The 15,280-nt window shown below is 38.9% G+C and overlaps 1 protein-coding gene across 2 annotated transcripts in view; it reads right to left on the bottom strand.

Annotated features, from left to right (window-relative positions):
* fars2 (phenylalanyl-tRNA synthetase 2, mitochondrial) overlaps nucleotides 1-15,280 on the bottom strand; it is a 274,923-nt gene that overhangs the window by 68,768 nt on the left and 190,875 nt on the right. For both annotated transcript variants that reach the window (XM_078162944.1, XM_078162943.1), the window contains exon 10: nucleotides 8,098-8,273. In XM_078162944.1, the coding sequence (XP_078019070.1) occupies nucleotides 8,098-8,273 (176 nt within the window). The remainder of the gene's footprint in view (nucleotides 1-8,097; nucleotides 8,274-15,280) is intronic.

The raw sequence follows: 15,280 nt of genomic DNA, 5'->3' as shown, positions 1-15,280 counted from the left end.
TATTGTTTTTATAGCCATGAATGGCCTAGCACCATCTTACATCTCTGACATGCTCACTGAATATATATCAGAAAAACCCCTGAGATCATAAAGTAAAGGTTTCCTCATTATACACAGAATTCATTCTAAATCAGCTCAAAGAGCCTTCAGTCATTTCAGACCTACTCTCTGGAATTCTTTACCACATGATCTCAGGTCTGCTGCAACAATATCTTCTTTTAAAAGCAAACTAAAAACATATCTTTTTTTCACAAGCTTTTAATCAGGTTTAGTGTTTGTATTAAAAGCTTTGTCTTCTAACATTTTATATATTGTCCTATTTTATATGTATAAAATGTTCTTGTTTATTTTTATCTTATATGTTTTATATATGTATTGCCTATGAAATGGTATGTTCTTGGCATGTATGATTTTATCTGTTTTGCAGTTTTAAGCACATTGAGTTTACGCTTGTCGTATGAAATGTGCTATATAAATAAACTTGACTTGAAGTTGTATGAAAATTAGTTCATTTATTTATTTAACACACAGTTTCTTGGCTGTATCAGAGTTAGCTGTGAACTAATTTACATCTGCAGTCCCTGGACAGGAAACAGAGAATAACATCTGTTAAGAAAATGAACACTGTAGTATAAAAACACAGTTATAAGATAAAACATATTCACTACACAATAACGACATAAGCAACAATGACAAGATTCCACAAAGGCACATCAAGTGGCTGTGTTTATGCCTAACTGTAAAATGATTGGGTTGATTTTAGCCCTGATTTTATCTTAAATGTAAAATCAGTAAAGCTGCTGACACATAAATGCCGAGCTGCAGACCAGTTTCAGAACAAACAACAAAACCGGTTGTGATTTAGTGACTTGTTGCTGATTTTCTAGCAAGGATAGTGCCATGAAAAGCGACACACTACTTATAATTGTGCCACAAAATATGTATTTTAAGCCCAAACATGATTTTTTCCTAACAATAACTAAGTGGTTTTTGTACCTAAACCTCAGCACACGTTGAACCAAGCATGGTTGTAATGTTAAGTTTCAATGTATCTGTTACACAATAATGTGTAAATGTAACGGATCTGTGGTTTGCTGAAACATTTAATGCCAACATTTTTTCTGGCGACTGGGTTGTGGTGTTACACTGTATTCTGTGACCCCTAACAGTGCAACAATTATTTCACCTTAAGCTGAAGGATCTGACACACCAAGCCAACGCTGGGCCATAGGGAAGTGTTGTCCCAGTTTTTGTAATGCGTCCCGCACTTTTGCCCCTCTTTAGCTTTATTTTTTTTTTTGGACTGATTCATCATGTTAAATCAGTGTCAGTGACAGCAGAGCCCATTGGTGAATGACATCACTCTGATTGGCAGTTCAGCTCAGCGCATGAGAAGTAGAAAGTAAACTAACAGCTAAAGTCAAGAGGGAGTGAGACCAAAAACAAACTTGCTCCATAAGGTAAGATTATTTTTCTTAAGTCATTGAGCTCTCTGGCAGAAACGTTTCCTGATGGTTTGTGTCATTGTTCACTGGCACACAGTAAATATGCTCTGTTCTTTCAACATTTGATTGTGCTGTTAATGTGCTAACTGGCTAACTAGTGTCTAGATGGTCTTCCAGTTTTCCTTTTAGACTGATAATTACAGATTTCCTCTCTCTGCTGGTGTGGAGAGTTATTTCCTCTCATGCATGTGCAGCACGAACATGCTGGTTGGCTGTTGGCTGTAGTCTTTGTGGTGTGTTGAAGTTCAACTTTGTTGCCGAGACACAGGCAACGTGAGGCAACGCAACAGTCAGCTTTCATTGTTGCTAGTTCTCTGATGTCAGATTGTGTCTGGGCCTTAACATTCAGTTAATCAGGCAAAACAATCAGACGTTTATTGAGTGAGTATGTATTGAATGATAAAGTAAAGAATGAATAGAATGTCCAATTATTTTTAACTTCTGTACTTAAAAAATGAGTCAGGAGAGGGTTAATGAATGTCACAAAGCGGTGACTAAATATGTGATGAAAATCTTACGGCCAGGACATATGGCGTGTCTACTGCCTGGAGAACACAAGACCAGGTGCTGGCTGCTACCCTTGTGCAAACTTGTAAGGGCATGGAGATAGGTTGCGCTTGACATTGGTAAGCGACTATAACAGACTACTTACCAGAAATTCAGAATTTGAAGCCGATCTTGAGGCATAGTTTTTTGATGTGTGTCTTAAAATAAAGTCATAGTATAGTCAGCAGGACACATGTAAAGCTCTGAATAGCCCTGCGCTAAAAGGATTAACTCCTCCTCCATATTTACCATATATTTATAGAAGAAAGGGAAGATATTGGACTACTGTGATTGGTTGTTTCTCATCGCAAGACAAGCAATGCACATTGCTGTGCCTCAAAACTCAGACTTTGTTCATCTCAGGGCGCAGCCGCTTTTGAGTGCACCTTCTGCATGTCTACATTGGAAACAATGGATTTGAGGTCACAAAAAGCAGCACATGTCCGAGCTCTAACACCCCTCTAGCACAGTAGAATCTCTGTGAGTTTTTTTGATACTGAGGGAAATGAAAACATATTCATCTTTACTGAGAGATGTTATAATTTCCCACCAAACAAACAACCTGAACAGATTCAATAAGATTCATATTTGATTAAATGCTACTGAAAACTTTTCCTAATAGTACTCTCACTGTTGGTTTGAGATTTGTTGACAGGAACAAAAATATAGAATAACAGAAATGCAAGAGCTCTTGCATCTTGTTCTGAAGTAGGGAGATTTACAGTGTGTGTTTGAGACAGGAAGAAGAATGATAAAGTGTGTACATAAAGAGACAGAATCTGTGTGTGTAGCTATGTGTGTGTGTGTGTGTGTGTGTGTGTGTGTGTGTGTGTGTGTGTGTGTGAAGCTAGAGAGGAAACATGTGTGTAAAACAGAGAGACAAAGAGACAGAGGGGGGAGGGATTGAGGGAGATTTGGGAGGAAAAAGGTGCAATGCAGGTATTTTATGCGCCACTAATTTAAGAACTGATAACTGTAATTAACTCTCTCTCTCTCTCTTTCTCTATCATTAAGCTGTGATGAAAACAATGGAAGTGTGAGAGGTGTGTGTGTGTAAGGAGAGTTTGAGGAGCATCAGCAGAGGAAGTGACAAAGGGAGAGACAGAGAGGGGGAGGTTTCGGGAGAAAAAAGGTGCATTGCAGGTATTTTGTGCAGCACTAATTTAAGACCTCAGAACTTTGATTGAGGACAAAAGTATGTGGACACTTGGACATACACCAACATGTGATTGTGACACCATGTTCATTAATGTGCTGCTCTAACAACCTCCACAACCTGCTGCAGACATTTTAACTCATTCAGAGAGCAGAGCATCGGTGAGGTCAAACACTGATGAGGTCTAGTTCATCCCAGAGGTGTTGACTGGGTTGAGGTCAAGTTCTTCCACACCAAACTGGGGAAGCCATATCTTTATGGAGCTGATTTTTGCACAGGGAGGTGTGATGTTGAGACAAAAAGTGTGACACTACATCATACAATGTGTGGACAGGGAAAAGTCCAACGAGTTTTCCTCCCATTAAGCCTCCTAAAGACTGTGAGATTTTAGCAGTCTTGTAAGTTAAGTGCAGCTACACTGTGTGTCATGGATCTGATAAACTTGGGTACGACATCAAGTTTGATGTAGACAGACTGTACGATGACAGCACCTACTGAATCACAGGCTACGTCATGCTATGCAATAGTTTACTATTCTGAGTGTGCAAGGATGCTGCACAGGTTATTACTTCTCCAACTGTGAAGCACAACATAGAGGGCCACATTATTAAATAACCCAAAGTTTTGTGGGCACTATATACTGCAGTGTGTCTGTGTATGTGTTTGCTAGCTGCTAGGTTGCTCAAGCAGCAGCTGCAACTCTGCAACTATTTCCTTCCATGCTTCGGCCCTCTTTACACGATCATGGTGACAGCTGGAGGACACATCATACAGGCAAGGCTTCTGCTGCCACAACTCCACAAGCTTTTACTCCCACATATTTCTTTTTTTTGCCTCCATGGCGGGCTGCCATCCATTGGTTTGTTTGGGTTTAACGCCAGTGCATCATTTCATGCTGCATTTCTATTAGTTGGTTAGTACATGTAGGTTGCAGCAGCAGTCAAGCAGTGAGAAGAAAAAGGCACAAAATGTATGAAACATCCAAAAAATCAAAATCGTTTTGTGTAGAAGATTTATTTTATTCTTATCCAGTTAAATAACTAATTTCTTTTTTTTTTTTTAAATACTTTTCTAAAAACATTCTCCCATGTGACCTGACATAGGTTTCATCAAATCATGACCTGACATTACCTTACCTTACATACGGTGCAAACATAGTATTTTGCAATAATTACTTTGGAATTTCTGCAGTATTTTCCTGTAATGGCTGCAGGAGATTGTTGTTTGCATAGTCCTATCCTATCCTTTATATATCGATCTGAAATGAAAAAAAAAAAAAAAGTGTTGTAAAGTAGCTACTGAATGTGTGCTCACAGTACGGCAAAGATTATGACATTAAATAAAATGTCAAAAAATATATATATATATATTGATAGTGAGAAGTAGAGAGGATAGACATGCAAGGAAATCAAATACCTTTTGTGAAACTACAAGAAAAGCATTATGCAGAAGCTCACAGTGGCTTATAGTGATGTGATCAAGTTGCTGCTTAAGGTTCCCAGATGGCAAATAATACCAGTCAACTGTTTGTGTCCTCTGGTGTTCCCACATCTGAGGCACTTCTCAGACATCTGATGAACAATTTTATGTGTTGCTTGGATGAGTCAGAGAACAGCATAATAATCTGCTTTCTGTTTGCTCTGGAGCCTCTTGTGAGTCTGAAATAAAGTTAATATAATAATAATTTATAATAATAATAATAATGATGATGAAATTATGAATCATTGTTTTTGTAGCGGAAAGCCAAGGCTTCTGTCTTCTGTGTCATGTTATACGCTTGTACTGACGTCATGTGCTACATTACGTGTGGTAACATGCAAAAACACGTGGTGGTGCCAGAGGAACAAATGAACGCCTTTTTGCCCTGTTCATAAAAATGAGCATATCTCAAATCGTAAAAAAAATCTGATTTAAAATGTCAGATTTTTGTATTATTTTTTAATAACATCATTTTAATACTTCATCTTTTTTTTTTTTTTTAACTTTTAGCTTATGTTACAAGTACAGACACGTATAGATTTTAGGGATATGAAGTATTTAAAGATACTCTAACCTGCTTCACTGCTTCTTGCTAAAAGTGGATGTTTCTAATTGAAAAACCCAGAAAAGAACACAGATGAACCCGCCATTGAATCATCTTTTTTTGTCCCTTAGGGGAGTCCTGACACCTGACTCCGAAAAGTCTGGTCTAAAATATTATTGCATGCTGGAGAAATAAGATTTCTCGAAACCAAACAAACCAGGAAAACCAGACTCAGACCAGTTTGCAGAGCAGTTTACACTACTGGAAAGAAAGAAAATAGTTTGGTCCAACAGCTAACATGACTTTCTCCAAATTGTAACTGTAAATACAACTGGTCAAAGGCGTGACTTAGTTTGTCAAAGATCAATAAAGGTGCAAGTAAATCCACAATTTGAGGTCTGAAATTTCACCTTTTTAAGTGATAGTGTAGCTGAACCTTTAGGTCTTTATCTCCTCATGTCTCACCCCTCTTTCTTTTGTCTCCATCTCTCTCTCCCCATTAGCTCTAATACCAAAAGTCACTGTATATTAATGTATTGTTCGACCCGTGTGTGTGTGTGTGAGAGAGAGCTCGGTGGGGGAAAAAGGTTGCTATTTAAAAGACATTAAAATGCTGAAAGATGAATAGTGTCGGACATTTTTACGCACTGCAGGGCCCTCACCACACACACACACACACACACACACACACACACACACACAGCTGTCCTTGGAGTACACCTCTGAGCCCGGTGTTGACATCTCATTTTTAAAGAAGTACGTGTGTGTGTGTGTGTGTGTGTGGGGGGGGGGGGGGGGGGGGTATAAAGGGCAGCAGTGGGAGGTTGGTACCTTATGGCTGAGAAGTCCTTTTTCACATTACCGTGACACACACACAGACACACACACACACACACACACACACACACACACTTCTCCGACCTTGCATTAGTGTGTGTGTGTGTGTGTGTGTGTGTGTGTGTGTGTGAGAGAGAGTCTTATTGTGTCTCATTGCCATTTAGAGTAAACAGGCACTTTTCGGTGAACAAAGAGTGTGTGTGTGTGTGTTTGTTAATTAATACTGATGACATCGCCATCAGTCGTCTGCCATCAGCAGCAGAACAGACAGAGTGACCTTTACCCCTCTGTTCTCTCTACTTTGTATATTTCACTTTTCCTCTTTCTCTCCTCTGTTTTTTGTTTCCTTATTTTCATTTACCATTATTGTTTTGTTTTCAGTCTTTACTTTCTTCCATTCTTTACTCTCTCTTTTATTACTCCCTCCTGCCTTCATGATTTTAAACTGCTTTTATAATCATCCTACGACACAAACGCTGTCTGCCATATCAAAGCATTACCATCCTTTCCCATTTCCTTTTACCTTTCTGTCCTCCTGCCTAATGTTCCCTTGTCCCTTTGCATGTAATACTGTATAAACATTAATGACTATGTCTATGAGTATATTACTGTGTTAATGACATTGTGGAAACGTGAACATAGACTGTTTAAAATAATGAATGTAGCCACTGAGATGTCACCCACTGGTTTGTGGACTCTTGATTTGGAGCCTTGATTTTGGCATTTGGACGTCAACATCGTGGATTTTTTTTAGCCAAAAGTGAATATATTTTGACAAGAGAGGAAATAACCCTTAGGCTAGCTGCTAAGTCAGGCCCCCAGGAACACTGCTCAGCATTGCTTCCAATTTTTCCCAGTGGCCACTTGCGGTATCTAGTGAAATAATCCCCCGTAGCCCAAAAAGCATTTTCCCCATTGACCACCATTATAAGTCTGTAAAACTACTGATAGGATCCCTCAAACTGCAAACAAGGTCAATTAGAATCTTTATTAAATTTCGCTCCATATTAAGTTTATATTTGTAAAACTTTCCTCAAGCTGAGAAAAGCGATTTAAAAATCTGTGATGTCATCACAATGTGAGGCTCATGAGCCAAGCAGGGATTCATTTTTGGTGTATGCATGCGGCAAGCAACTCCACTGGAATACATAGGTGCCATCTTGAGGTCCACTATCTAGGTTCTACTTATATATCTATGTGCTAGCTTGATTAGCATTGTGTATTTACAGTCTATTGTTATCTGTGATCATCCTAATACAGATTTTTGCTAGCGAAAAACAGGCTTAAAAGCATTAAAACAAAATGTACTGGAAAAACATCAAACTCCTTAGAGGGTCCTTTAGTCCAATCAAACACTTAACATGATTTTTTTAGGTGACCAAACTCCTCCAATTAATTTTCATGAACTGAAAACACACTGAAATAGTATATATATATATATATATATATATATATATATATATATATATATATATATATATATGCCATTGTCATATTACCAAACAAATGTCGCCATGGTAGTGACTTGAAAACACCAACCTGTCACTCAGAGCAGCCACACCATTAATTATGCGTAATTTTAAGCCTTAATGAAATGTCAAAAGGTGAGTTACATAAAAATTCAGCCCCTGTACAGTTGTCATGGATGTTGAAATCAGTTTTAGAGACCAAAACTGTTTTTCGTATCAGGCTGTAAACTTGTTTATTTCTGCTGTAAATTTGGGCATTTTAACATGGGTGTCTATAGGGATTGACTCACTCTTGTAGCCAGCCTCAAGTGGACATTAGAAGAACTGCAGTTTTTAGCACTTCACTGTTTCATTTTTCAACCTCAGAGGTTACCGCTTAGACAAAAATCTGTTCACACGGTTGCATTATGGGGACATACTTCTTTCTTTGTGACGTAAACCATTCAATTTAACAGTTGTGACTCAGAGCATGGAGTGATTATGGTAAAGCTGAGTCAATGCACTGCTCAAAACACAAATGTGTATGTGTGCGTGTGTGTGTGTGTCTGTGTGTTTTCCTACTTTGGGTGTGTGAACTGGTCCACCAGTGACACTTTCTCCACTAGGTCTCCTCCGATGGAGCGCACCAGATCGTAGAAGTCATTCTCTGTGAAGGTCTCTTCCCCGTCCTCCCTCTCTCTGCTGTCCGGCAGCCAGAAGGAGATGTCATTGTAGAGGGGAGGATACTTACTGAGGGGCTGAGAAGACAAACACACACAAGGACAATAATTAACATTGGTTAGCTTTAAAAGCTGATCTAGGTGTCAGTTGTGGACTAAGTACATTTACTCAAGTACTGTGCAAGTACAACTCTGGGGTATTTGTATTTTACCTGAGTATTTCTGTTTTCCATTTTCTGAGTTAATACTGTACTTTTTACTGCACTACATTCATTTAACAGCTTAAGTTATTTTCAGGTCAAGATTTTACCTGTTAAACATATCATCAGTTTAAAAGTCGAATGCATTCTTAAAAATTACACTACTACAGTATATTAAATAGTTAAAAGTAACCCTACCCCTAATGCAGCTTACATAAATGCATCAAGAATAACATTCCAATTATATATACATACATATATATATATATATATATATATATATGTATATATATATATATATATATATATATATCTATAGATAGATAGATAGATAGATATTTATATATGCATAGATAGATACTTTAAGTGCATTTCGATAAAGTATACTGTGGTACAACTGCTTTCACATGAGTAAAAGATCTCAACAGCTAGGCACAGAAAACAGTTGCTTGAATAGTCAAAGTACAAAGGTGAAAGTGGAAATATTTACTTCTTGTGACTTTCCATCTTTGTATCATAAAAAAGGAGACTTGAATTGAATTTAGAGATCCTAAAAGAGGCAATTATAACGCCTTTTTTTGTTTTCATACTTTTATTTATTGTATTTAATTCTTTTATTTTTGTTTTCATACATTGTTTTATATCATTTTTTATTTTTTGTTTTGTTTTCTTTAGTATTAATTATTTTATTTGTCATACTATTTTTGTTTTCATACATGTATTTTTTGTTTAAATATTTATTTTCTTGTTTTCATACTTATGTTTTTTTTTTTTTAAATGCCCAAATTGAACTGAATGCTGCTCTGTTGCTTTGTTTAGTCGTGTTCTCAGTTGTGTATTGTCTGTATTCTGTGCTGGGTTTTAGCTACCATTGAGGATACAAAGGTCATGTCTTCTGTATTTGTCGCTCAAAACTCAAGTGTTTGAGTACCTTACAAGTAACTTTATTTTATTTAATGTGCAGTCCCACAGATTTACACAGATATTTCATCCTCAGAAGTTTGAATTTGAAGTTTTATTAGCTGTTTAAAACATTCAAAAACAATGACATAAACATTTTTATTCTACTGTCGCATAAATGTAGGATTTAAAAAAAAAAACAAAGACGATAAATGATAAATCTGAATATTTTAGACCAAGGAAAACGTTATAATTTCCCTTTATTAGACATGTTACAGACTGATTTAGGGCTCTGGAGGTTACTTCGGCTCAGCTGTTTTGGAAATACCTATGAGTCCTATGTGTACTTTTTTTTTTAACAGTAGAATAACACATATTGAAACCAATCGACCGATCAACAAATCAGCAGCAGAGATGCATAGAAGGGAGATTAAAAAGTAAGACAGAGAGTGCAGATATGCGAAATAGAAAGGGAGGGAAAATGGAACAATTCTACAGATAGACAGAGGAAATATGAAAAAAAAAGCACAAAGAAAAAATAAGAAGAAAGATCAAGACGAGGAGGGGAAAGGGGGAAAGTGCAGCAAGGAGTAAAACACAAAGACAATAACACATTAAAAGTTAATCAGGTTGACAGAATAAATCTGATGTTTTATGCAGCGACAGACAGAGAGAGATTTCTATCATCTCTGACTTGTTTATTATCCTGGAAATAACTTTTAATAAACACACACACACACACAGAGGGTTTATATCCACATAAGTTCTCATGCTTTTCATGTTCTCGACCATTCCTTTCAAGAAATGTCTCTCCATTTTAATGCTGTCTGTAGAGACGTTTCAGTCAACACAATGCTTTTATTTATTCAGCCATCAAACAAAAGACATGGACTGTGGGAGAGGAAGGATGGATGGTAAGTAGGTATATATTGGTAGCTATTGGTTTGGTAAGGGTAGGTAGGTAGGTAGGTTGGTAGGTGTTTTGGTTTTATTGTTTGGTTTAGTGGAAAGGTAGGTAGGTGGTTCAATTGGTATAGGTGGGTGGTTGGTTGGTTTAGTGGGACAGTAGGTAAGTGGTTGGATCACTACGTGGTTGGTTAGTAGGCAGGCAGGTAGGTGGGTGGGTTGGCTTTATTGGTTGGTTAAGTAGAAAGGTAGGTAGGTGGTTGATTGGTATTTGTGGTTGGTTAAGTAAGACAGTAGGCAGGTGGTTGGATCAGTAGGTGGTTGGTTTGTTGGTTGGTTAGCAAGGTAGGCAGGTGGTAGGTATGTAGTTAGGCTGTAAGGTTAGATAGGCAAGTGTGTCTGTAGATTGATGGAAAAGTGGTTGGTTGGTTGGTTAATCAGGTTGATATTATATATTTGATTAATGAGTAAATAGGTATGTAGGTACCAAAGATATTTATTTTTACACTTGTATTATCATTTTAACTTACCCTCTAACTACTGAAAAAAGAAGGGAAGGAAGGAAAGAAGGTGGTAAATGGGTATGTCAACATATTGTCACTTCTCACTCCTGTATGCCTTTAGCATCAGTTTTGGATGCTCACTGATTGCTAAATGCATACAGTCTCTTCTCAAAATAAACTATCAACACAGAACAAAACATTTTGTTTTTAGGTTTACTTCCCTGTTTTTAGGCAACTAAAGCACATGGTTTAGTAAAAAAAAACAAAAAACATCATGCTTCGGCTTAAAATAAATAACGTCATGTAACGGTCATGTGACATATGTCACTAGCGTAGCATGATACACATACTAGAACACAATGTTGTTTATTAAAATAACTCAACTGACTTCTGATTTCACAAGGGAAACGAACAGCAGGCTCCAGGTGAAAGTCCGCTGCTCTTTATTGTACGGTAGTTGCTCTGAGAGTCACTACCACCACCACCCAGTGTGTCTCATACTGCCACTAAAGGGTGCTTCTGTGTGTCTGGATCTGTTGCTGAGGGCCACTGATCAAACGTCAGTATTTTACCAGTTAGGAGTGAGACTGGTTTGTACAGGTAGATACAGGGTAGGTAAAAGACACTATTTTATACTTTTATTAGTTTTTAACTAATAAAAACTAATAAAAGTATAATTGAGAGAAGAATGTTAGATAGGTGGGTGGACAGGGTACACATACATACTACATACTTTTGGCTATACAGTGTAGATAGACTGAATGTTTCTTGGGGAGCTGATTCAACACCATCACAGTTTAATGGTATTGGACAGCTCCCTGGTGTGTGTGTGTGTGTGTTTACAAACATGCGCACAAGCACACACACACACACACACACACACACACACACACACACACACTCTGCGCCTGTTTCCCAGCAGTCTCAGTTCATTACCTGTGAATCTGTGGAGGGTTTAGACAGAGAGGTGGAGAGTCCCGGCCCATGAGAGGTGCACTGACCCTGGGCAGGAGATGAGCCGTGCTCCCCTGGTCCCTCTGGAGGAACTGAGTTCATCAATAAAACTAAGAGGACTGTGAAGTGGACAGTAGCAGGACGACAGGGTCTGTCCTCAGCTGACATACATCACACCTTTGTCTCTTAGATTATTATAATCACATTTATTTATCAGATATGACCTTTCTCTGCTTCTGCTTCTCCGTTTTCCTTTTTCCTTCTCTGTCTTTATATTTTAAATAATATAAATAATTCTCTCCATTCAACTTATTCTTCTCTTCCTTTCAGCATCCTTTTTTCTTCCCTTTCCTCTTCACTTGTTACCTCCTTCTTTCTTTCCTTGTTTCCTTTTTACTTTTATTTCCATCCTTCCCTCTCTCCTCCCTCCCTTCATTCTGTCTCCCCTCGTTTCCCCCTTAGTCTTGTTGTTTCCTACATACTTTGATTCCTTTCTTTCTTCTCTCCCTGTCTCCTCTCCTCTTTCTTATTTTGTTTCTACTTTCTTTCCTTCCCTTTTCCATCCTTCCTTTTTTCACCCCTTGTTTGCTCCCATAATTCTGTCTTTTTCAACCCTTTTTCCTATCTTCTTTCATTCATGCCTACCCTCTTCTCTCTCCATTCTTTCTTTGTTTCCTACCTAATAACTTTTTTCCTTCCTTCTCTCCATGTTACCCACCTTCTTTTTTCATTCAGTTCTCTCTCATCTCCCTTTTCTTCCCTTGTTTCCTACTTTCTTTCCTTAATACTTTCTCTTCTCAATTCCTCCTTTGTTTACCTTTTTTTTTTAATCTCCCATCTTTCCAACCTTCCACCATCTCAATGACTACAGGCCGGTGGCGCTAACGTCACGTCATGAAGACATTTGAGAGGCTCGTTCTCCAGCACCTGAGGCCACTGCTCTCTGCTTTCCTGGACCCCCTGCAGTTTGCTTACCAGCAGCGCATTGGTGTGGAGGATGCCATCATTTTCCTCACTCATAAGGCTCTGTCTCACTTGGAGAGTGCTGGAAGCACTGTGAGAATCATTTTCTTTGACTTCCCAAGTGCCCTCACCAGCATTCAACCCAGCCTCTTGAGAGACAAGCTGCTGGATATGCAACTTCACCCAGACATCACTGCCTGGATTTTGGATTACCTCACGGGCCGGCCGCAGTACATCAGGGTGGATGGCTGCGTATCTGAGGTGGTGTCAAGTAACACCAGGGTGCTCCAATGAACTATTCTGGCACCATTCTTCTTCATCCTCTACACCTCTGATTTCCAGTTCAATTCTGGTTCCTGCCACCTCCAAACATTTTCTGATGACTCTTCCATAGTTGGATGTATCAGCAATGATAACGTGGAGGAGTGCAGAGGACTGATTGAGAGCTTTGTTGCGTGGAGCAACCGAAACCACCTTAAACTCAACATCAGCAAGACTAAGGAGGTGGTGGACTACAGGAGGAACCGGAGGCAACCTGCCCCAGTCACCATCCAGGGCGAGGAGGTGGAGATGATGGACTCATAAAAGTACCTTGGGGTCCACATCAACAATAAACTGGACTGGACTCATATCACAGGACAGAGCAGGATGTTCTTCCTGAGGAGACTCCGATTGTTTGGCGTCTGTAGTGGGCTCCTCAAGACCTTCTACCAGTCTATGGTTGCCAGTGCACTCTTCTTTGCTGTAGTGTGCTGGTGGGGTGGAGTTAAGACTGGTGAGACCAACAGGCTCAACAAGCTTGTGAGGAAAGCCCGCTCTGTGGTGGGACTGGACCTTGACAGTCTGGAGACAGTGGCTGAGAGGAGGGTGAAGGACAAAAACTGTGCAATCCTTCTAACCCCCTGCACGACGAGCTGTGGCTAATGGGCAGCTCATTCTGCCAGCAGATCATCGCACCCAGGTGCAGGACCGAATGATTCAGATGCTCCTTTCTGGCCACTGCCATCAGACTGTACAACAGCAGTTTGGCTTAAGCTACATCCAGCTCTGAACTGACTTATTTTGCATCTGATCAACATAACACTTTATGATACTTAATCTGCCAATTGACACTTTATTTTATTCAACACTTTGTCTGCCATTTTTAGTGACTTTATTCACCTTGATATAGCAATTTTATTTTTATTTTATCTTTTATTTATTGATCCTTATTTATAATTTTTTTTCTCTTTTATCTTATTCTATTTAATGTGTTTTTGTCTTGTGCTGCTGTGATACTTGAATTTCCCCTCTGAGGATCAATAAAGTATATCTTATCTTATTCTCTGTCTTATTCCTTTCCTTCCTTCTCTCCTTATTTCCTCCCTGTCCTTCCTTCCTTTTTTTCCTACCTACTTTCTTTATTTCCATCCCTCGTTCTGTCCTCCCTGCTTCTTTTTTCACTCTTTTTTCCTTGTTTCCTCACTTCATTTCCTTCATTCGTTCCTTTCCTCATTGTTTCTCCAGATCTTCTTTTCTCCTTTTTTCTTCCTTCTTTCTTACTGTGTTACCTACTTTCCTTCCTTTTTCCCTACCTACTTTCTTTATTTCATCTGCCTTCTCTCGTCCCCACTTCTTTTCTTCACTCACTCACACCATTTTTCTTTTTTCTCTCATTTAACTTCATTTGTTTCCCTCCTTTTTATACTTTATATATTTGTGCTTTTATTGTTTCTTTCAAACATGTTTTTTGTCTTCTACTCCCTTTTTGTTTTTGTTGTAACTCTATAAATCTTTTATTTTTACATCCCTCATCCCCAGTTTTTGTTTGTTTCCATTTTACCTGTTCTGTCCTACCTGTGTTTCTCCTCTCATTTATTCCTCTCTCTCTCTCAGTCCATTTTTAGTCTCTATTCTTTCTTCTTCCTCCTCTCCACCTCCTTCATTTCCCCTTCCTACCTCCCCTCTCTTCTTCTCCTATCTGCCCTCCAACAGTCACTTGAAATGTTCTTCTTTAATGAAGACGAGAGTCGACAAAAAACACCTTTAGTGGGGACGGAGTAACCGCTGTGTGAACCCGCACATACCCCACTGTGTGTGTTAGTGTGTGTGTGCTATGATGGTGGTGGGTCAGGGGAAGTGACTGGTACCTGCTGATGTGAGCCCCCACTGTCAAAATGTTTTATACATAAGGTTAAGAGGCTAGAACACACACACACACACACACACACACACACACGTACTGTTGGATATGAAGGACTACAGTGGCAAGGGCAAAAGGATGAAACACAAATAGAATGAGGAGGTTAAATACAATGCATTTTCTAAACTAACTCACTTTTTTAAACATAATTTAAGTTTCAATCACAGCTGATGAAGCTTCACTAAAAGCACACTGAACTCTTAAAACATCATCAGACTCATGCTAAACAGTTCAAGACAAAAAGGACCAAAATCGCAGAACCAGAGATATTGTCTCTCTTTGTCAAAACCCTGTGCTCACATTACCCGGCAGGTAGGTGAGTGGGTTTTATTGGCTGGTTAAGGAGAAAGGCAGAAAGGTGGTTTGACTGGTATAGGTAGTTGGTGGGTTAAGTAAGACAGTAGGCAGGTGGTTGGATCAGTAGGTGGTTGGTTGGTTGGTTGGTTGGTTAGTTAAGGTAGGCAGGTGGTAGGTAGA

The sequence above is a fragment of the Epinephelus lanceolatus genome, chromosome 20 (genome assembly GCF_041903045.1).
Source record: "Epinephelus lanceolatus isolate andai-2023 chromosome 20, ASM4190304v1, whole genome shotgun sequence".
In the NCBI taxonomy this organism is placed as follows: Eukaryota; Metazoa; Chordata; class Actinopteri; order Perciformes; family Serranidae; genus Epinephelus; species Epinephelus lanceolatus.
Note: the sequence above shows the minus strand (reverse complement) of the source record. Positions and strands in the feature narration are given on the sequence as shown.